This window comes from Zingiber officinale, chromosome 11B, assembly GCF_018446385.1.
Source record: "Zingiber officinale cultivar Zhangliang chromosome 11B, Zo_v1.1, whole genome shotgun sequence".
Taxonomy (NCBI): Eukaryota; Viridiplantae; Streptophyta; class Magnoliopsida; order Zingiberales; family Zingiberaceae; genus Zingiber; species Zingiber officinale.
Window position 1 is genome coordinate 36,819,777 of NC_056007.1, and position 22,798 is coordinate 36,842,574.

Genomic DNA, 22,798 nt, shown 5'->3' on the forward strand with positions numbered 1-22,798 from the left:
GTCCCTTCTCAAATCCTGGCGGTAGACTCATGAACACCTCCTCTTCTAGATCACCATTAAGAAATGCGTTTTTAATGTCAAGTTGATGTAGAGGCCAATCTGAATTTGCTGCAAGAGATAATAGAATTCTGATAGAGTTTATCTTAGCAACTGGAGTAAAGGTCTCTTGATAGTCAATCCCATAAGTCTGAGTGAAGCCTTTAGCCACTAGTCTAGCTTTGTACCTTTCAATGCTTCCATCAGCTTTACATTTTATTGTAAACACCCATTTACACCCAACTCGTTTCTTGCCTTTGGGTAGATCAACTATCTCCCAAGTGCTACTTCTCCTTAAAGCATTCATCTCTTCCATGACTGCTAAATTCCAACTCGGATCATCCAACGCTTCTTGTATATTCCTTGGAACAAACAAGTGTGAAATCCTAGGAGTGAAAGCTTTATGGTTTTTTGACAGTCTTTGGTAGGAAAGATAATTTGCAATATGATGATTAGTGCAATTTCGAACACCTTTTCTAATTGCTATAGGAACATTAAGATCGGGAATAGTAGGTGAAGAATTAGACATAATAAGAGGAATCAAAGCTGGACTTGTGATAGGGTTACCTGAAATTTCGAAGCCAGAGCTCGATTTTTCAGACGAGTGTTGTGCAGACTTGACATTTGAGTCTTTATTCCTCAGATGAAGTCTCTTACTAGTATAAACTTGAAGCTCAGAATTCAGATCACGATGATCAATTTGTAGTATTTCTCCCCCTGATCGAGAGTTTTCAACACTAGGCACTAGAGGTGGGTGATTATTTTCAAGATTGTCGGAAAAATGATATTGGGAAGTGGGTTAGAAATGTCCAAAAAATTATCTTTTTCTTCATTTGTCATCTCCCGAAGAGAATTTTTAGAAAAATAGGATTTTGTTTCTAAAAAGGACACATTCATGCTCACAATTTTTTTTTTGTTTGAGGATCAAAACACTTATACCCCTTTTTGTTTGACGAATAACCTAAGAATACACATTTTATAGCACGTGGTTCAAGTTTTGAACAAAATTGACATGGAACATGAACATGGACAGTACATCCAAAAATTTTCACAGACAAATCAGAAAATAATATAATTTCAGGAAATTTTTTTTAAAGACAATCAAGAGGTGTTTTGTACTCTAACACCTTAGTAGGCATCCTATTTATCAAATAAGAGGCTGTTAAAATTGCTTCACCCCATAAATACTTAGGACATTCATATAAAACATCATGGCATGTGCTACTTCAAGTAAATATTTATTTTTTCGTTCTGCAATGCCATTTTGTTGAGGGGTATCTCGGCAAGTGGATTGATGAAAAATACCTTTTTCATTCAAAAAATCACACAAGTGCTCATTAAAATATTCTGTTCCATTATTAGAATGTAAAATACAAATTTTGGTTTGAAATTGGTTTTCAATCAGAGTGTAAAAATTTTTGAACAAATTTCTCGCTTCCGATTTTTTATTCATTAGATAAATCCAATATAAACGTGTATAATCATTAATAAATGTTACAAATCAATTTTTTTCAGAAAGAGTAGTAATTTTAGATGAGTCCCAAACATCACTATAAATCAGGTAGAAAGGTTTGGAGACCTGGTAATTTTTTGGCAAATAAGTTGAACGATGAAATTTTGCAAAAAAATAATTTTTAGATAAGGAAAGTTAGGATGCCCTAGTATATAGTGCCATAGCATTATTTTTTCTCGAACTGAGTTTGAACTAACACTGTTAAGGCTTTGAGCTTTTTTATTACTAACAGGTATTTCATCCAAGTAGTAGAAACCTTCAATCATCCTAGCACACCCAATCATCATCCCCGAGTTCTGGTCCTGCAATTTACAATGTGATTCAAAAAATATAATATGACAATTAGAATCTTTAGATAGTTTACTAATAGACAAGAGGTTGCAAGCTAATTTAGGAACATGAAGAACAGAATTGAGATTAAATTGTTCGGTGAGTTTGATAAGTCCTTTGCCTGCAAAAGGTGAAAAACTACCATCGACAATTCTAAGTTTCTTATTTCCAGAACAAGGGGAATAAGTATCAAATAGGTGAGAGCAACTAGACATGTGGTCTGTGGCTCCAGAATCTATGATCCACGGAGAGGAGTTTAAGCAAGAGAGAGCTTTAGACATGTGGAGAGCTTTAGGATTGCTACCTGTTTGTGCCAAGGAAACACTAGGAATATGAGATGAGAAGTTGGATTTTATCAGCTTCAAGAGTTGATCCATTTGCTCTTTGTTGAAGGGACCTGTGTCGGCTTCATTTGCGGTAAGAATTCCACAATTCTTCTCTCCTTGCTTGTTATTTTTCCAGTTGGCAGGTTTGCCATGAATTTTCCAACATGTCTCACGTGTATGGCGAGGCTTATTGCAGAAATCACACCAAACCCGAGGCTTATCATCATACTTGCGTTGGTAATTTGTAACATTAGTAAATAAGGCAGAATTTTTAACTGACTCAGTGGTACTCCTTTTTCCGAGCATGACACTCCTTAGACTTTCTTCTCTTCTGACTTCAACAATACTTCACCAATGGATGGGAGAGGCAGTCTCCTAATAATCCTTCCTCGTACTTCATCAAATTCGACGTTGAGACCAGTAAGAAATTTGTAAATACGACCGTCTTCCATGGTTTTCTTGTGGTGGTTGCAGTCATCAGCATATTTCCATTCGTATGTGCTGAAGAGGTCAAGATCCTGTCATAATCTTTTCAATGAATTGAAATATTTTGTGACAGAATCATCTCCTTGACGCATTTCCCTTAACTTTAAAGTCAATTAAAAAACCTGAGATTGGTTACCCAGGTCAGAATACATCTGAATAACATTATCCCACAGCTCTTTTGCAGTAGGATAACACATATAATTGGTACTTATATCCTCCCCATGGAGTTGACTAGCCATGTCATAACCCTGGAGTTTTCAACATCCCATATGGCATGCAGCGGATCATTAAGAGCAGGAGCCTTCTTGTCACCCATGATATAACCGACTTTTCCTTATCCACGGATATACATTCGGACGGATTGTGACCACCAGGGAAAATTGTCACCATTTAGGCAGATGCTGGTGATCTAGACTAAATGAGAGCTGGAATGGTGTTGCAGGGTCTCAGAAGGTTTTACCATAGTGGCAGGGATTGTAGTGGTTTCGGACATGACTTCTGACATTGCTCTGATACCAACTTAGAAAATGAAGAAGAAATAATTTCTTATACAAAAGAATAGGTACACGACTCTCTTGTTTATAGAGAGAATTTACAATAGAAAGAAAACTAATGAAAAGGAAATTAAATAATAAGGAAACTAATTAAAGCTAATAATTGACAAATGATCCTTTCCTATTTTTCCTGATTTGTATATCTTTGATTTTAATGATGATAAGATTTCCAACATATAACATCATAATTCAATCTCGTCACTCACTAAATATTCTCACATAAAATTTAATAGCAATATTATTTTCAAAATCTAATTAACACATACCTTAGACTTGGTTCCCTCTTGAATAATTACTTATCTATGAGTCTAATATTGCACATAGCCCCTTCGCAAAAATAATCACCAATGATTTAAACCAATTCTAGTCCATCATGACTTAGGTGTGTTCTAAATGGTGGTCGAGGTAGCTGCCAAGCCAATTGTAATCGCCAGGAGTCGTCACACTTGGCTACCGCGACCTATCTGGACGCATTGCTTGGGCCTGACGACCAGTTTGGATGTATTGCATGAGCCTCAACGTGTCGCCCTTGCCCTGCGACGAGTCTGAACATGTCGTGCAAGTTTGGACGCGTTGTTGGAGCTTAGCGACGGGCTTGGAGGCGTCGCCCTGATCCGATAACAAGCTAGATGTGTCGCCCGGATCCAGCGACAGGCCCAACACGTTGCTTGGGCTCGGCGACGCGTCTAAACTAGTCGCGTGGTCCTGGTCCGAACGATCCCGGCGACACATCAAATTCATCGCTCGACCGAAATAGGGTATATAGGTAAGTTGGAAGTTAGGGTTTAATTAAATTACTTTAGGTTAATAATTTTAATCGATTCCTAATTATAATTGGGATAATTTAAATAGACTTAACTAAAGACTAATAAAATTGTCCTATATATATATATATATATATTCCTGGAAACGACCTCTTGCAAAAAATAGGATAAGGCTGCATACAATGGATCCTTCTTCGGGATTCCGCATGGAGGGAGCTTCGTGCATCGGGCTGTCATATATATTATATATATATATATTTTAAATATTTAAATTAAATATTTAATTTTTAATTAATATATTTGATTAAATGTAAATATGATAAAGAATAATGATTATTTATAAAAAATAGTAAAAAAATTTCAATCGCTTAGGTGCCTAGGCGTGGCGGTAGGTGGTCGCTGTCACCATTTACAACATTGACTTGGGTGCATAAAAATCAACTCGCTCCCACAACTCAACTATTTGACTAGAATCATAGAATATATAGAATATACGAATCACAATCAAAATTGACAAATCATAATGAGGATTTTTTTTTCATATAGTGATACACATATCAACTATTACATTCAATAAATGTGACACAACCTCTAACCTAATCATAAATTATATTATCTAGGCCGTCAAGGTGACGATTTCACTGTTTGCCACAGGTAAATTATATTATGCACCTCAACAAAGGGAGACAATGTTATATTATATAAAATATCAAAGAATTAACGAATTAAAAATAATCAAAGTTTTCATGGTTCACCAATTTGACCTTATTAATCTTTTACCACGATTTCTTTTAAATTTATTCTCTCAGACGATGTCATCATTTCTCACGTTTCCTCTTATAGACTCATACAACTATTTCCTTTTTAATTTCTTAGGAAATCAAATATATACATACATGTGGCAAAAAGGCGATTCGCTCGCCCCCAGTGCCCCCGCCAACCCGTCCCTAGGCCAACACGGAGGAGGTAAATCACGGGTGACTATTAGCCATTAGTGCAAATGACTAAGACATGGGGGAGGTTATGCTCGGTCACGCCGAGTTTCGACCCCAAGACCTCATGTGGCAACACCCCATACATACATGTTTTATATGATAGAGGACCTTCAATCTGCTTAATGAAGCATGCATCATATATAACGATGAACAACCTGCCATTGATCCGGAACAAACTACATCATAATCATATATTATAAACATATAGGATGAACAACCCACAATTCATGGGTAAAGATATATTGTATATAAATGTCTACCCAACATGAAATACATGAACTATCAATCAAACATTATTATTCTAGCACCATTCAACAATCAAACCAACAAACATTCAACATTCAAATCAGCAAACATTATTATTCTAGCACCATTCAATGATAAACCAACATATGTTTTTCTCAACATCTAAGTGCATCAAGAAGTCAAACCGTCATCAACCATCTAATATATCAAATCCATGATTGAACCATGACCATTCATTAAATTATGATTATCAGGTTTATGGTATGATATGGATTGTTTGTGTTGGCGTGTCATTGGTAAAGGCTGAAATAGATATTTCCCAAGAAATGAATCATCTCACAAGGATTGAAGATCAGATTTTAAAACAAAAAGAAAATTCGAGATTTTAAAAAATTCCTATAAATGAGTTGATATCCAATTAAAAACTAGCCATAACTGATTAAAATTTAGTATTGTTTAAAAGACGAGCTGCCTTGGTGGTTTTAGCAAGCATAAGATAATCCAGTTGCTTGGTTGTCCTTGTTAAACGATCTTTTTAAAAAGCGACTTATGCGAACCACTTAGGCAACTCAAGCAACCCAGATAGTCAACCTAGGTAGTTCAAGTAATGTCACGTACGAGGGTATACTTATATGCAAGACCATAAAATATCCTTTAATAATAATGTAGGAAATAATCAATACAGAACCAATTAAAACCAACATAAATACCAATGCAATATAAAATCACTAAGTTTTTAAATGTTAATGAGTGGATGTATGCATGTACATGTGAACATATTAAACTAAACAAGATACAAGTTATACAATTATAAAAAAATTCAAAGATTCGATGAGGAGAGAAAACTATAAACAAAGGCCGTGGAAAAGAAACGAGTAACTCGAAAAGAGATTCCAAACTCAAGTGGGATCGACAGCCAAGACCTCTGAGTGACACGATATATCTTTGATAACCTGGAAGTCAAAGGAAAAGTAAGGGGTAGTGACTTAGCAGGTATAAGAAGGATAGTGTAAGAGATCAAAGGAAACAGTCTTAAGTAATATTACTTACTAACATAAATAAGTGCACCAATATAATCATTTGCTAATAAAAGCATAAACAACAATATAACCCTCGACTAACCTGTTCAACCAGGTATAACTAATAAATTGGTACATACAATACATCCAAAGACCTACATAAACAAATATGTAACAAGCATATAACAAGTACTAACTGAGGAAGAAATGCTTTACCACGGACTAATTTTGTGGGTAGTCAGGTAAGAATTAAACTAATAGTCACTGTCTGTGGGATAAACATTGTACCACGAATGGACCCCATGGGTAAACATGATATATATCGGTAGCTATTTAGTTACGGACTATAGGAGAAACGTTCTACCATAGACGGTACCGTAGGTAGTTCAAATATATAAGTAGCCACCATCTGTGGAAGAAAACTCTACCACGGACGGGTTAGTGTGCAAGTAGCTATCTAGCTATTAATTGTAGGCAAAACATGCTACCATGGACGAGTCTTGTGGCCGTCAAAGTATGTAATACATACAAAGCAAGAATAATAAGTAAATAGTAACAATCATATCCAATAATATAGCTCTACTAGCTATACTATAGTCCGATAATATCATACATATATAAACAATCCAAGCATGAAGAACAATGAAATTGCATAGATATCAATATAGACTAAAATAAAAGCAAGCCAGTATAAAACTCAAGAAGCAAATAGAGTAGAGTTGAGATAAACAAGTAAATACTACCTAAACAACATAAATGAAAGAAGATCATGCAATCAAAGATCTAAGGAAGCCAAAGATGAACTACTGAATATCCTAACCGTCTACAAGCTAGAGACTTGCGTCAAGTTCGAATCCTACAAGTACAAGATACGAAGCCAATCTAAGTGCTAGAGTAATCCTAATAGTAAAATCAAATCAGTTTGATTATTAGTTTAATTCTTGCTCTGATTCTAACTAATTATTGTCTTAATTAGTCAATCAATTACTCATCCTATTGATTAATAAATTTTTAAATAAGTTAACTTATTAATTGATCAATTTATTAATTCCTTCGTCAATTGATCAACTAATTTATCGAGCTGTTAATTAGATCTGTTACTAAATCTTAAATCAACTAATGAGCCAATTAACTTTTATTAATTAAGTCTAATCAGTTAGATAATTTCATATTAAAGTGGCTAGATAAAGCAAATCCCAACAAATTATATGATCAAACATGTGTCCAAATTACTTACGGACCAATAGCTTAAATAAATCAATTAGTTTAACAATTAACAATTTAATTAATTATTTAGTTTATCAATTAACCATATTAATCATTAATTATCAAACTGAGTAATTAATTAAATAAATCTTCATTAATCATTTGATTCAAACAACTTTATCATTCGTTATTAATAAAACTAATAACTAAAATCATCCAATTACTCAACTTATAAATAATTCAATTGGAATCAATTAACTAATCAACTAATAGATCAATTAATTAATATATTTGTTAATTAATCAAATTATTAACATTAAACCCAAATAAATTCTAAGTTAATTAAATCAACCTTATGATTGATTAATCTATTAAACTTAATCAATAAATCCTTGTAATGATCAATTACCAACTATCATTATACAATGTTAACTAAACTTAACCAAACTCTTGCCCTAATCGGCGACATCTTCTTCTACCATAGGCAGTTGGTCGTGGCATGCAATTGGTGACGGGAGATAAGGGTCGGTGATTAGGGAGGTGGCGTGCGTGCGACGGGGAGGGACCGGGTGACGACCGACGATTAGGGAGATAGGCAACCGGTGCGGTGACGACGCATGGGCATTGGGCATAGGCATTTGGTGGTCAGGCGCACAACGCCACGAGCGTGTGTGAGAGCGGGGCAATGAAGAGGGAAGGGATTAATTAAAACCTAAGGTTTAGTGATTAGAATCTAAGTTTAAATCCAATCAACTCCTCACTTAAATAGGATAAGTCAAACTTTCCTAAACCCTAGTATAAATTCATTTAAAATTTGAAATAAATATATTTTCTTATTAATTATTTCCCTAAATAAATTCATTTAGGTAAACTTTTTAATAGTTTCTAATCTTATCATCCTAATACTCATTTATTTATTAAATTATATATATATATATATATATATTCTCGTATATAATATTCTCCCACACTAACAAAAATTTGATTCCCAGATTTCCTACTTAAGGTGTAATAACACTAACGTATACTCTGCAATACGAGTAAAACAAAGTGCACACTTTCGTATTATAAATATGCTTTGGCTAAAACTATGGCGTAGCAACTAGGTAGTATGCCCCTACTAATCCATTCTAGTATCTTGAAAAGTTCCTAAATGTTAGGGAGTAAGGTTCTCTTTAAAAACTACATGATGATCTACTTCTAAAATAGATAATCATTATTCTGCTGGTTAGGAGTCCACCATGCTTTCACTACTTCCATATTGTTGTCCAGCTAATTGTTGTGGGTAAAATCCATTAGATGTAAATAGTCTTCTCAGGTGTCTCTGAAGTTCAATGTGCATGCTTATAGTAGATCCTCCAGTGTTTGAATGGTGCGTTATATCCATTTGTCTATCTAAGGGTGGAATGCTGCACTAAAAAGAAAGCAATGTAGACTTAAGTCATTGGAAACTCTGCTAAGCAATCCAAAAAATCATTCTTATGAATCAGTAGGAAATGAACGGATTTGGTTAATCTTTCCATTCCGGTAAAATATCTTCTAAAGTAAGCCTATTAGTATGATGTTTTGCCTTCATTTGTTGACACGTTAACATCATGCTATAAAGTCCTCAATGTCCTTCATATTGTTCCATCAGTAAGAGTGTTTTAGGTCTTGATACAAGTACCTCTAGGATGAACCGCGAATCATGATCGATATACTTCTTGGAGTAGGTCTTCTTTAACTGGGTTCGCCTCAAGAGTACATAGTTGTCCTTGAAATCAGAGGCTCTCTTCTTCATCGTGTGAACAATCTGTCTGCCGTCCTGAATCCCGTTTATTACTTAAGAATTTAGTGTGTTGATCACCAATTTATGCTCCTCCTTTGATCTTGAATAGGTTGGAATATCATCTATAAAATGATGACAATTGACCCAAATACTCTACGAAGACCATTCATCAAATCCATAAAAATGGCCCAAACGACATTACCGAAAGCTCAAAATGTCTGTACCGTGTGTAAAATATCGTCTTTTGCACGTTTGCATTCCTTACTTAGCTAATGATAGTCCAATCTTCAATCGATCTTAGAGTACACACGTGTCCTTGAGTTGATCAAATAGATCCTCTATTCGCGGCAAAGGGTATTCATTCTTGATGGTTACTAAATTAGGTTGTCTATAGTCCGTACGCAATCTCAGTGATCCATCCTTTTTTTTAACAAGAACATGGACTCCCCACGGGGAAATACTAGGATGTATGAATCCCTTGTCTAACCACTATTGCAAAGAGCTATACCAAAGGAGACAGAGAAGTACTATCTCTTAAAAGGCATCTCAAAATAATCACCATGTGATGTTTTGTTCCACGAAGATCGTCTTTTGCGTTTTCCACCATGTGGTGCCCTGGCCTCGTAGGTGATAAGAAGCTAGCTCTATCTTTTTCGCATCGATGCAGGTCATATATCAGAATGTACCTTTTAGGTTATCCAGCAAGGTACGCCAACAAGGTACAAGCGGTCCATGGTCAAAATCTCCATGGAATAAGATATATCGATCCTTTATTGACTAGGGTAGTATTGGTATACGCTCTTTGTCTATTACCCAATTGATAGTGGCAGGTACATTTGTTGGTGCTCATTGAGACTTTGTTCCTTGATCTCCAATAGGGGTTGATGGCTCCGACCCCTGCTTTCCGACTCGATATCAATTGATGCCTCAAGAATCTATATTCTCTACATCAAGGTCGGGTATCATAGTGTCTGGTCACTTTGAAGGCCCCCCTAGACCACGACTGTGAGTAGGGGCTATTTCACTAGGTGACATACCTACTATGACCAAGTAAATGAGTACCTAATAGAAAGGTACATAACCAACTAAATGAGAGAGTATAACTAGCTTTATCTTAATTTTCTATGATCTAAAACCCATCTAACAATTAACTAAAAGTAGTCAAAACAAAAAGTTAAGATACTGACGGGAGGTAATATTAATTTCCTATAGTTAAGAGATATCCTTTGCTTGCCTTGATGTCCTAAAACTTGAAAAACCATAAATTGAAACAAGATGGAAATTCCAAAACACAAAACCCACAATTCGAAATCGTAATCTAAGCTCTGATACTAATGAATTGTCACGCCTTGAGGGTATATTTATCCGCAAGATCGGACAATACTCCTAGTGACAATATAGAAAATAATCGATACAGAACCAATTAAAACCATTACAAACACCAATGCAATATAAAATTACTAAGTTTTTAAAAGCTAATGCGAGCATGTATATGTACATGTGAATATATTAAACAAGATAAAAGTTTTACTATTATAAAAAAACTCAAAGTTTCAATAAGGGAAGAAAACCATAAACAAAGGCAGTCGAAACAAAACCAAGCAATCCAAAAAGAGAATCCAAACTATAGTGGGACCGACAGTCAGGACCTTTGAGCGTCATGACACATTCTCTACCTGCTAACCTCGAAGTCAAAGGAAAAGCAAGAGATAGTAAAACGACTCAGTGAGTATAAGAATGATAGTGCATGAACTACATAGGGTAAGAAGATCAAAGGAAACATTTATTTACTAACATAAATAAGTGCACCAATATAATCATATGTTAACAAAAGCATAAACAATATAACCCCTCGACTAACCTGCTCAACCAGGTATACAAGAACCTACACAAACAAATTCATAATAAGCATATAACAAACACTTATTGCGGGAGAAACACTTTATCATGGATGGGTTCCATGGACAGTTAGGTTAAGTAAATAGTCATTATTTGTGGGAGAAACATTTTATCATGGATGGGTTTGGTGGGCAAACATGATATATATTGGTAGCTATCTAATTACGGATTGTGGGAGAAATGTTTTACCATGGATTGACAATCTAGATATATAAGTAGCTACTGTCTGCGGGAGAAATATTCTATCACGGACGAGTCTTGTGGGTAGACAAGGTGTGTAGGTAGCTATCTAGCTATTGACTGTAGGGAAAGCACGCTACCACAGACGGTCTCGTGGACAGATAAAGTATATAACACATACAAAGCAATAATAACAAGCAGTAACAATTACATCCAATAGTAAAAGCTCTACTTGCTACACTATGGTCTGATAGTATCATATGTATATAAAAAATCCAAACATGAAGTACAATGAAACTGTATAGATATCAATATAGACTAAAATAAGTGCAAACAAGCAAGTATCAAACTTAAGAAGCAAATAAAGTAGAGTCAAGGTAAGCACGTAAATTCTACCTAAGCAACATAAATGAAAGAAAATCATGCACTAAGATAAAAAAATCTAAAGAAGACAAAGGAGACAAAATAAATAGAAAAAATAAAAAATAAAAAAATAAAGAAGACAAAGGAGGAGCTACTTATCTCAATTGTAGAATGTCCTAACCGTCTTCAAGTCAAAGGCCTGCTTCAAGCTTGAATCGTAAAGTACAAGATACGAAGCCAATCTAAGTGCTAGAATAATCCTAGCAGTAAAATCAAATCAGTTTGATTATTAGTTTAAATTTTCCTCTGATTCTAATTAATAATCGTCTTAATTAGTCTATCGATTACTCATCCTATCGATTAATCAATTTTTAAATAAGGCAACTTATTAATTGATCAATTTATTAATTCATTGATCAAAATCTGTTACTAAATCTTAAATCAATTAATGATCCAATTAACCTTTATTAATTAAGTCTAATCAATTATATAATTTCATATTAACGTGGTTAGACAAAGTAAATTTCAACTAATTATATGATTAAATAATGTGTCCAAATAACTTACGGATCAATAGCTTAAATAAATTAATTAATTTAATAATAAAAAATTTAATTAATTATCTATCAATTAACCATATTAATCATTAATTATCAAACTGAGTAATTAATTAAATAAATCTTTATTGATCATTTAATTCAAACAAATTTATCATTCGGCATTAATAAACCTAATAACTAAAATCATTCAATTACTCAACTTATAAATAATTCAATTGAATAAATTAATCTATTAACTAATCAACTAATAAATCAGTTAATTAATAGATCCGTTAATTAATCAAATCATTAACATTAAATCCAAATAAATCCTGTTAAATAAATTAACCTCATGATTGATTAATCTATTAAACTTAATTAATTAATCCTTGTACAATTACCAACTATGATTAATTAACGATAATTAAACTTTAACTCTTACCCTAACTAATGGTGGCAGGCGGCCGACCGTGGCATGCGGTCGGTGATGGGAGATGGGGGTAACAGTGGCAACGCATGCAGCACGCAACGACTTGTGGCAATGGCCCGCGCGCGTCAAGGAAGGGATTGGGCGACGACAGACGATTAGGAAGACAAGCGATTGGTGCGGCGACGGTGCATGGGCACAGGGCAAAGGCATTCGATGGTTGGGCGCATAGCACCGTGAGCGTGTGCAAGAGCGGGGCAATGAAGAGGGAAGGGATTAATTTAAACCTAGGGATTAACAATTAGAACCTAAGTTTAAATCCAATCAACTGCTCACTTAAATAGGATAAGTCAAAGAGACTTTCCTAAACCCTAAAAGATTTATCTTGATAAAATATCCATAAATTCATTTTAAATTCTAAAAATTCTAATAAATTTTGTATATTCAAATAAATATATTTTCTTATTTATTATTAATTATTTTATTATTATTTTCCTAAATAGATTCATTTAGGTAAATTTTTTAATAGTTTCTAATCTTATCATCTTAACACTCACTTATTTATCTATTAAATTGTATGTATATCTATAACTTTTTATGAGTTGCCACTTCATTTAGAAAACAACCCTATTTATTTCTATTAGGCCATCCAACAACCCCTTATTTGCCTGAGCCTCTCACTTAACCATCAAGTGGTGTGTCCCCCCTTTGTGACTCATCGTTCTGCTGATCTCTCTTCTCTTTGTGTGTCATTTTTTAAAGTCCTCAAGCCAATTAATCTTGCTCTCTCAGTCTCTCTGCATGCGTCATTATGTAAACATCTCAACTTAGATCTATCTTCTTTCTGTGCGTTATTTTGTGTACATTTGTTCTACATATTTATAGCAAGTTAACTTGTTCTAAACCACCTTGAGGGGGAGTGCTAGGGAGTTATATGGAAATATGTAAGGGCTATGGGCTTATGTGTAATATTCATATGAATAATCTATACAAATAGAAAGGATTACTTAAGGATCTTTGTGAAACAGGAAATCTAAATTCTCTCAACAATATAGAATCTTAAATAATAATTTAATTTTATTATCTGATTAACTTATATTCATAAATATGATCTTAATATCTTATAATATTTTATTGATTCTAAGTAGCCGACCCCACCTAGTGGGATAATGCTTGGTTTGTGTATTGCTTCTAAGTGAGTTTTATTATTTTAATTAATCTGTATATAATACTAATAATATATATTATTTAATACATAAAATAAGTAATAAGAAGATCAATATTTTTGACATAATATAATATGATACTATTGATATTATGATAATATATTGTCTGAAACTAATGTAGTTATATTATTTCTTCTATTTATTATTAATGATATATGTTACTAAGGGTTAAGATATTCTGTCTCATATTTAATGTTTTATATTTAATGAACATTGGATGTCTAACATTTATTATTTCATATATTAAATTGTTTTACTCTTCCCTTTTTGATTTTCTTATTAGCCATTTGCATTTCTCTGATCCTACCAATCCAATATGATATTTTTTTTGAATATTTGATATCGACTTAGATTTTTTTTTAATATAATATAACCATGCATTAAACCATCAAACAATCAACACTAATTCATAACCATCCATCAACACAAACCAACAACCAAAAAAAAAAAATTCCACAACATCTTACCTTGCTACACACTATATACAATATCACTATAATCCTTCCACAAAACATTCGAGAGAATCTACCATTCTCCCAAAACCTCCATACTGATGTATGATCAAATTACAACACCCGCCAAAATGGTTGATCATTAGCAATTCATTTCTCATTCTCTATGAATAAAATTAAGCACTCCTAGATTTACTCAGTTAAAATCGATATAAAATGTTAGTGTTCATTTGTAGTTATGTAACATCAAGGGGTGTATTGGTAATTTTACTATATGAATAATATTTATTGATGACTGGTTACTTTTTGATCTGAGTTAGAACTAGTATGATTTCAGATTCTTGGTGGCACCTCTATGTCTTCTCTCTCAAATGTTTACATGTAGACATTGTAAGCTTCTAGTACTGCTTCACCATCGGTTGATCGAAATAGACCATCTAACTTAAGCTCATTTAAATCTGTCTGTCTCTGCCTCTAGCTTGTGGCATTCTAGCAGTCTTTGTTAATTTAATTCGTATGGGGCTTAAATAACACACTATGCAACTTCATGCATGTGATTACAAAATATGTTTGTATAACCAATTGCATAGGACGTAGTTTATGTACGAAATGCATTTACACTAATAATAAATGTTTAGTAATAGTTTATCGAAGTAAAAGACATAGACTAGTGGTTGTACTATGGATACATCTAAGAGAGAGATGACTTGTAAGGCCACCAACTTTAATAAACTTTTCGTGACATCAAAAGTTTCAAATGGCAAAACTGATATTTGTACTACCAACAGGATGCATGTGTATTTCCTAGTCCTACTATGAACTAGAGATCTCATAGTATTGTTTACTTCCAACTTCATGATAAATTGGATTCCTTTTAATCATGGTTTGTTCAGTAATGCAGGTTAGTGTTGATGGCTTACTCTGTTGTACAATATCCAATGATCCATTCATAAAGATTTATGATGTTGTTAACTATGATATGATGTTTATGATGCGCCTCCCATATGTGCCTGGTGCAGTCGAATGGGTATATCGGCAGGGTGATGTGAAGGCCAAGCTGGCAATTAGTGATCATAATTCTGCTTTTGTTGGAATATATGATGTGCGTGAAGGTTCAAATGAACCTATCATCTCAAAAGAGGTAATGCAATACTTTTCACTTAAAGCATTAGAAGAAACTTGAAGTTAGACCGTTTTACTCCGAAGCTTCAGATGCAACAGTTCTTGCTCAGCATTTTCACCAAGTATATATATTTTATCTTCTGTTTGCAGATTCATATGGGACCCATAAAAGTTATGAAGTACAATCATGTGAATGATATTGTCATATCAAGCGACGCTAAAGGGATTATTGAATACTGGTGTTCTGATAAGCTTCAATTTCCTGAAATTGGGTTGGTACTATGTGTTTTACCAGTATAGCAGTTGAACATTGCACAAAAGGATTCTGTCTTTTTCATCTTGCAAATAATACTCTTCATGTCTTATCTATTGTGAAAAACCCATGGGCTATCTTTATAGTGAATAGGATGGTTTGATCAAAATAGGAATTAGATATTGACCATCTATGTTCTCTCTTTTGCTTGCAGTGTAAGTTTTAAGTTTAAAACTGACACAAATCTGTTTGAGATTGCAAAGTGCAAGACAACAGTTTCTGCCATCGAGGTATTGCAGTTAACCATATCTTGTCTTGTACCCCACTATAATGTTTTTAGTTTAAATGACCAATTAGAATGGTGTGTTTTGTATACGATATATTCCTTTTTGTTGTTTGTTTATTCCTTGATTCCATTCATAAGGTAAGCCGAGATGGCAGTCAGTTTTCCGTAACATCTCCAGATCGCAGGATTCGTGTATTTTGGTTCAAAACTGGTAAACTAAGGCGTGTGTATGATGAATCTCTCGAGGTAACCTTTTTTTACCATCACTCAGAAGCTATCATTGAGATAAACCATTGCTAGGATTCAAGTATTTTGAATTATTCATGTCAGGTGGCACAAGATCTACAGCGGAGTGATGCTCCTTTGTATCGCCTTGAGGCTATTGATTTTGGGCGAAGAATGGCCGTTGAGAAGGAAATAGAGAAGACCGAAAATGTTCCACAGCCAAATGCAATTTTTGATGAGAGCTGTAACTTTATTATTTATGCAACTCTTCTTGGCATAAAAGTAAGATTCTAATTTTTAGTTATTGCTTCAATTGTCCTGTTTTCTACTGGTTATATCACTAATTATATAAATTGATTTTTGTTCTTATTGCTTTCTTCTTCTCATATCCTAATCATAGTTCCAGAGGGTTGATTGGTTGTATACACAATACATTTCCTCTTACTTTGTGGTTGTTTACTTATGGGAGGGACAGTTCCTTTCTCTTACTCATGAATCAAGTAAGGACAATGAATCTTTTTTTATCATGCTCTTTCACAAGATAATTTCAGGCAGAGATTTCTGTAGTGGAAGAAAGTATTTTGTGATGTCTTCTTGTGTTGATTTCAGTCTCTTAATGGTCTGGACAATATTAATTTGGATCTAGATCGCCCACCAGTTATTGGTTGATTATATGTAAAAGTTGTAGGATTGATGCACACGTGAGAAGGGGGGGGGGGGTTGAATCACGTGTGTTTTTAAAAACAACGTCTTTTAATAATTTAAAACAAAGTGCAGCGGAAAGAAAGAAAAAAAAACATGAGAAGCAGAACACGAGACTCGGCCGGTTACTTAATTTGAAGACTTCTGCGACTCTTGCTCCAAGATCCACGATCTTTCAGATCGTATCGATGGGCAATCCACTATAAGCCTCTTTCGGAATCGTCAGAAGAGTGAATCGAGTACAAGTACAAAAAATGAAAAAGTATAACAACCTACACTTTCTTTTTGCAAGTATGAAAGATGTACAAAATATAAAATCATTACCATAACTTAGGAGTATAGAGTCTGAACGAGCTCGTTTGTCGATGTATGTATATAGGCAGCGGTTGGATGCCACGGAGCAGTAGCGTAGCAACAGTATGGTGTGCTTGGAGCAGCAGATGAGTCATATTAGCTCGGGAAGAAGTTGATTTTCAGTAGCTGGTCGAACGGTTCTTTTAAGCAATGTTGAGGATGCATCCAACCCCATCCGAAGTGCCTCCAGGTGTAAATTTGATTCCTTAAGCTTTAGTCGTGATAAGTCGCGCGGATTGCGACTTTTATCCACTTGAGGGCGTCTTCCAGGCGCTTTGAGGTGCCTCCGTGCCAAGCTCCAGGGCACCTCCAACCACATGGGAGCTGCCTCCGCGCCTTTCAGCAAAGGGTCTTCAGCCGAGGTGCCTCAAATAGAACAGGTTACCCGATCACTGTTTACCCGAGTTGTTCTTGTTCATTTTAGCTCCTGTAAAACACGTTAGTTCAAAACAAAGTGTAACCTGCAAAACCGAGTTAGCACAATAATATAATAACAGTATTAATTAGATTCTATTTTTCCAAGACTAGGATCTAGCCTTAGTCTCAACTTAAACTTCCAAAATGGATCTAAGTTGGACCAGCGTCTACAGCTCTACAAGGGCTCGTCCTCACTGGATCTCTCCTCCAGTTACTTACCTGACCTTACCTGCCAAACATCTGGTTCTCCAGACTTGTTTGGAGTTTCTTTGGTCCCACTTAGTGTCTGGTAAACCTGATCTTCTAAAACTTACTTGCAACACTGAGTTAGCACAATAAATATAAAACATTAAGATAAAATAGTATTAGCAGTATTAAGAATTCACTGTCTAGTCGGCAGGACTTTCCCTTACCTAACCTCCAGTAGAACTATTCACCTAGTAGACATCTCACCTGCCTAATCTTCGGTTAGGACTTTCTTTGCTAGTGATCTAGTCCTGACTAGATTTCTCTCTTCCAAAAATCAAGTCCTGTTTGGATTAACCCTTAGTCAATCTGGAAACATCGAAACCCTAGAGGTCAATTGCACCAACAAAAGTTACTTCCATCTTGCATACTATTTATTTTTTATATACTTGGTAATCCTTGTAAAAAAGAGAGAGGGTAAAATCAATAGAAAAAAGATTAACAATAAACAACATATGACCAGCATTAAATAATAGTGAGTAATCATATGACTCAACAGTTTTCTAAAAAAATTCTGGACAAAAAAGAGGTGGTTTTGTGTCCTTTTTTTTTTTTTTTTGGGGGGGTTCATGCTGGATATTAATTTTAGCCTTACCAGTATTTTGATTGGTTTTACGTTACAGATTGTTAATTTACATACAAATAAAGTCGCACGGATACTTGGAAAAGTGGAGAACAATGATAGATTTTTAAGAATTGCTATACATCAAGGTGACAAGAGTAGTAAGAAGGTAAGAAAGATTCCTGCAACAGTGGCAAATGTCAACGAGAGTAAAGAGCCCTTGACAGATCCTACACTTCTTTGCTGTGCTTTTAAGAAACATAGAATTTACTTGTTCAGGTTTGTTCATTTATCTTTCAATTTTCACTGGTATTCAATCTAAGCTATTGGAGTTTCTGCTTTGCTATGAAATATGTATCAGCAGAAATTGCAACTCTTTCTTGTTTTGTGGCATTTTTCACTGAAAATTATATTTTGCTGGAAATAGCCGAAGGGAACCTGAAGAACCTGAAGATGCTACAAAGGGAAGAGATGTGTTTAATGAGAAGCCCCCACCTGAAGAACTTTTGGCAGTATCTGAGTTAGGAAAAGCAGTCACAACATCCCTTCCAGATAATGTGGTAAGAACACATTTGTTTATACTGTTACTCCGTACAGCAGTATCTTTGTACCATTTAGCCTTGCTTTTTTTTTTTTTTTGTTGTTGTTTGCATACTTTTGACAATTCTAAAGCTGACTTATTGAAATAAGCTTTAGAAACCAAACATTTTTAAGTCAGGCGAGACTTAATCCATTTAATGCAACTATACTTTTTCTGATGGATATACATGGTTAGAAAGGAATAGGTAAATTTGATGGATTTAAAATTGGTGCTAGATTGTGTTCAACAAGAAGAATATTGATGATGATATCATTCACCTAATGGTTGGGTGGTGAAAATGAGAGAGATTTCTGAATTTTATGCAATTTCAGTGTTGAATAGTAAAGGCAACACATTAAAAAAATAATTTACTATATATAAAAATGTTGAGGTGGATGAGCAGAGTTATTAGGAGATATAAAATGACAAAAAATTAAAGGGAAACTCAAAATATGAGTAAAAATAGGTTTAGATGACAATAGCATACTCAAAGATTATGAATACATAGCTAGATAAATTGATAGATAATGAAGGGGTGAGGATTAAATCCAAAAAGGAGACCAAAGAAAAATGAACTTAAGATAGAGAGATCCAATAGACTTGAGAATTACTAACAGCTATGAGCATATTATCAAAATAAAAGACCCTATAGTCAACCCTAGATAATTGGTTGTGATTTCTTCTCCCTCTTTTTTGTGCTTCTATACATGAATTATAAGACTTAACTGTGAAGTTAATTTTGCAATCACCTAGTATCTTTATTTTCATTGAACCTTGCATAACAATAAACATTATCTTTTAGAAAATTTAAAATATAAGAAAAGAATGTGATCTCTGTTTATTTTGACTTGATTATTCTTTCTAGGTGCTACACACATCGCTGGGTGACGTTCACTTGAGATTATATCCAGAAGAGTGCCCAAAGACTGTGGAAAACTTCACAACACATTGTCGAAATGGTTATTATGATAATCTCATCTTCCACCGTGTAATTAAAGGATTTATGATACAAACAGGAGATCCATTGGGTGATGGCACTGGTGGACAATCTATATGGGGAAGGGAATTTGAGGATGAGTTTCACAAAAGGTCCATCTTCTATATTAACTTAATTGCAGCTTCCGTATAGCTTTGCTATTCTAATTCTGGTGTGTTTTGCATGTTATCAACAAGAAGTTTTTCTCTCACTGGTCACAGAAAGTCCACTGTCTATATGCCCTTTAATTGAAAATTGTTTCTATTTCATTGTACTGCTTCTGCAACTTGAATGTTGATTTGACTCATGTTACTGCACATTACATGCAAAGGACCTTTTGGAAACATGATTTTCCTTTATTAGTTGTTCTTTACCTTGGGTGGTCACAGTTCCAATTTTTTTTCCTAGTAGTGATAACTATCGCATGTCATGTTTAATTCTAATCTCATTGATGATACAGAGTGATAGATAATCTATCTCTGTCTCTAACATAGCATGCATCTTCCTCTTGTATTCTCAGAATATATAATATAAGGATCAATGCTTACCAAGGTTTCAAATCTTATACTGTTATCACACTGTGCCAGTACAGTTATGAGTTTTATACAAATACAAAGTATGTAAGGTGATCTTGTGATGTGTTTCGTGTGGGCAATTGTGCCACCTCTATGAACTGAGAATGACACTGACTGTGGTGTTACATTCTTGGTCACTGAAGTAGTTGTTTATACTCTTCAAATTGTTTATTAACTGTAGGGGCCCTACTATCAAGAACACCATACGAGGAACTTAGAGGAAGATGCCATTCTTTAGTAAATGCAGAGGCTGAAATAAGCAAATTCAACATCAGAAATTGAAATCCAAGCAAATTCTTGAAGATTCGTGGAAACACAAAAAGTTAATTTTCAATGATTATTCTAGATCCAGAAAAAACAGAACACTCAGTAGAGAATGAGACCTCAAAATCCAAGAGACTCTCACTGAGCTGTAATCTGTAGAGACAAGAATCAAAACAGGAAATCCGAACAGAAATAGGCAAATCTGAAATTCAATCCAGGAAGCTGCTGCAGGATTGAATCTTAGAAAATCTGCACTGGTGCCATAAGCAAATTTGGAAAATCTCCAGCAAAAACCTAATCTGGATTAGAGAAATGTGAAATAATTTCACTGCAGGAATAAATCTTCTACTGGAACACTAGGAGAGAACATGCAGAAATAAATTTGTTGTTAAGAAGGTCATGGAAAGGCACCGGATTTTTGTTGTTAAGAAGAAGGCCAAGGAAAGGCACTGGATTTGATCAGTGGAAGATGAGATCTGATTATTCACTGGAAGGAACAATCTACTGCATGGAAAAAATCTGCTATTAAGAACAAACTGCAGCAGATATGTTCTTTGAGTAACTTCAAGCACATGCCCATTTGGTGACCTACTCCACTTTTGAACTAAAAAAAAAAAGGGCAGCCCAGTGCACGAAGCTCCCGCCATGCGGGGTCCTGGGGAAGGATCCATTGTACACAGCCTTACCCTGCTTTTTGCAAGAGGCTGTTTCCAGGATTCGAACCCGTGACCTTTTGGTCACATGACAACAACTTTACCTACTCCACTTTTGAACTATTTTAGAAAAATTAGAATTCACAGCATCCATATGGTTTATCCCTTATCGAAGGGATCATAATCCCAAAGCACGTAATATAAGAAGTAAACTACACATGGTAAGAAAGCTGGGTATATGACTTCTTTAGAAAATCAGGAGTCATGGACATCAATGGTTTGGAAGAGCTATGTACAACTAAGCATGCATTCACAGTATAATTGTTAGCGAACTGGAGGCTCCCCACCATAGACAGGATTGGACTTTATGGAAGACAAGAGGTGCACATTCTGTAGAGCAGCAAGGAGGCACAAGAGCATCTATTCTTTAGATGCCGGCCTATTGCTGAGCTATGGAGGAGGATCATGATGTGGCTGCACATGCACCAATATATGTCCACTTACCAGAGGATGCCCAGGGTTTTCAAGCAGCACTACGAGGGACCATGTATGGATGGAAGGAACTGAAGCATGTTTGAGGAGGTGAGGATTGATGTAGAGGGGATTTTTAGAAAAGTGCAAGTACATGTATACAGGACCTTGGATGTCTAACTCGGACATGAGTTGGCATGCATGGCCAACATTGTACATTTTGACATGTTAATGCAATGACATTTACCTATTAAAAAAAAAATTACACATGCTCTTTCCTAGAGTACCGACAACATGTCTAATAAAAATAGACAAACTCCAAATTATGTAAAAGGAAATACGATAAGAGAAGTAAAAAAGTACACTTGTGGAATTTAGAGTTAGACCTACCATATTCTCCTAAATATCCAATTTCTTTGACGATGTCTCAACATAATTTGAAAAGTGAAGATGTTGATCATATGGAGATAATTCTCAATAGTCTAGTAGTCTCTTCATATTGTAGCACAAAAGAAATTATTGTTTGCAAAGTAAAAAATAAATAAATTGTCACATAGAATAAAGTTAATTTAGGCAACCCAAGAATATTGAGCATATTTATAGTGTTAAGGCGGTGTGTTCGTGAGCAATTATTTTCTGTTCCAGTTTTTGAAATGTCATTTTATTCAAGAAATTAAATTGCGTGTCGCGCCGGCCTCTGCGAGGGGCGCCACTTGCGGCAGTAGCCGTGATTTTTTCATCTTTTGATTTTTTTAATTTTTATTTTAATTTTAAAATTTAATT

The 22,798-nt window shown here is 34.7% G+C and overlaps 1 protein-coding gene across 2 annotated transcripts in view; it reads left to right on the top strand.

Annotated features, from left to right (window-relative positions):
• Window positions 1-22,798, top strand: part of LOC122033671 (peptidyl-prolyl cis-trans isomerase CYP71-like) — a 49,047-nt gene that overhangs the window by 23,972 nt on the left and 2,277 nt on the right. Inside the window, exons 4-12 of one of the 2 annotated variants that reach the window (XM_042592767.1) lie at window positions 15,231-15,470; window positions 15,602-15,723; window positions 15,919-15,994; window positions 16,129-16,236; window positions 16,321-16,497; window positions 18,558-18,775; window positions 18,924-19,056; window positions 19,942-20,165; window positions 20,809-22,170. In XM_042592767.1, coding sequence (XP_042448701.1) covers window positions 15,231-15,470; window positions 15,602-15,723; window positions 15,919-15,994; window positions 16,129-16,236; window positions 16,321-16,497; window positions 18,558-18,775; window positions 18,924-19,056; window positions 19,942-20,165; window positions 20,809-20,845 — 1,335 coding nt within the window. In that variant the 3' untranslated portion in view covers window positions 20,846-22,170. Of the gene's footprint in view, window positions 1-15,230; window positions 15,471-15,601; window positions 15,724-15,918; window positions 15,995-16,128; window positions 16,237-16,320; window positions 16,498-18,557; window positions 18,776-18,923; window positions 19,057-19,941; window positions 20,166-20,808; window positions 22,171-22,798 lie in introns of those variants that run through there. The other variant, XM_042592766.1, reaches the window with a different exon arrangement.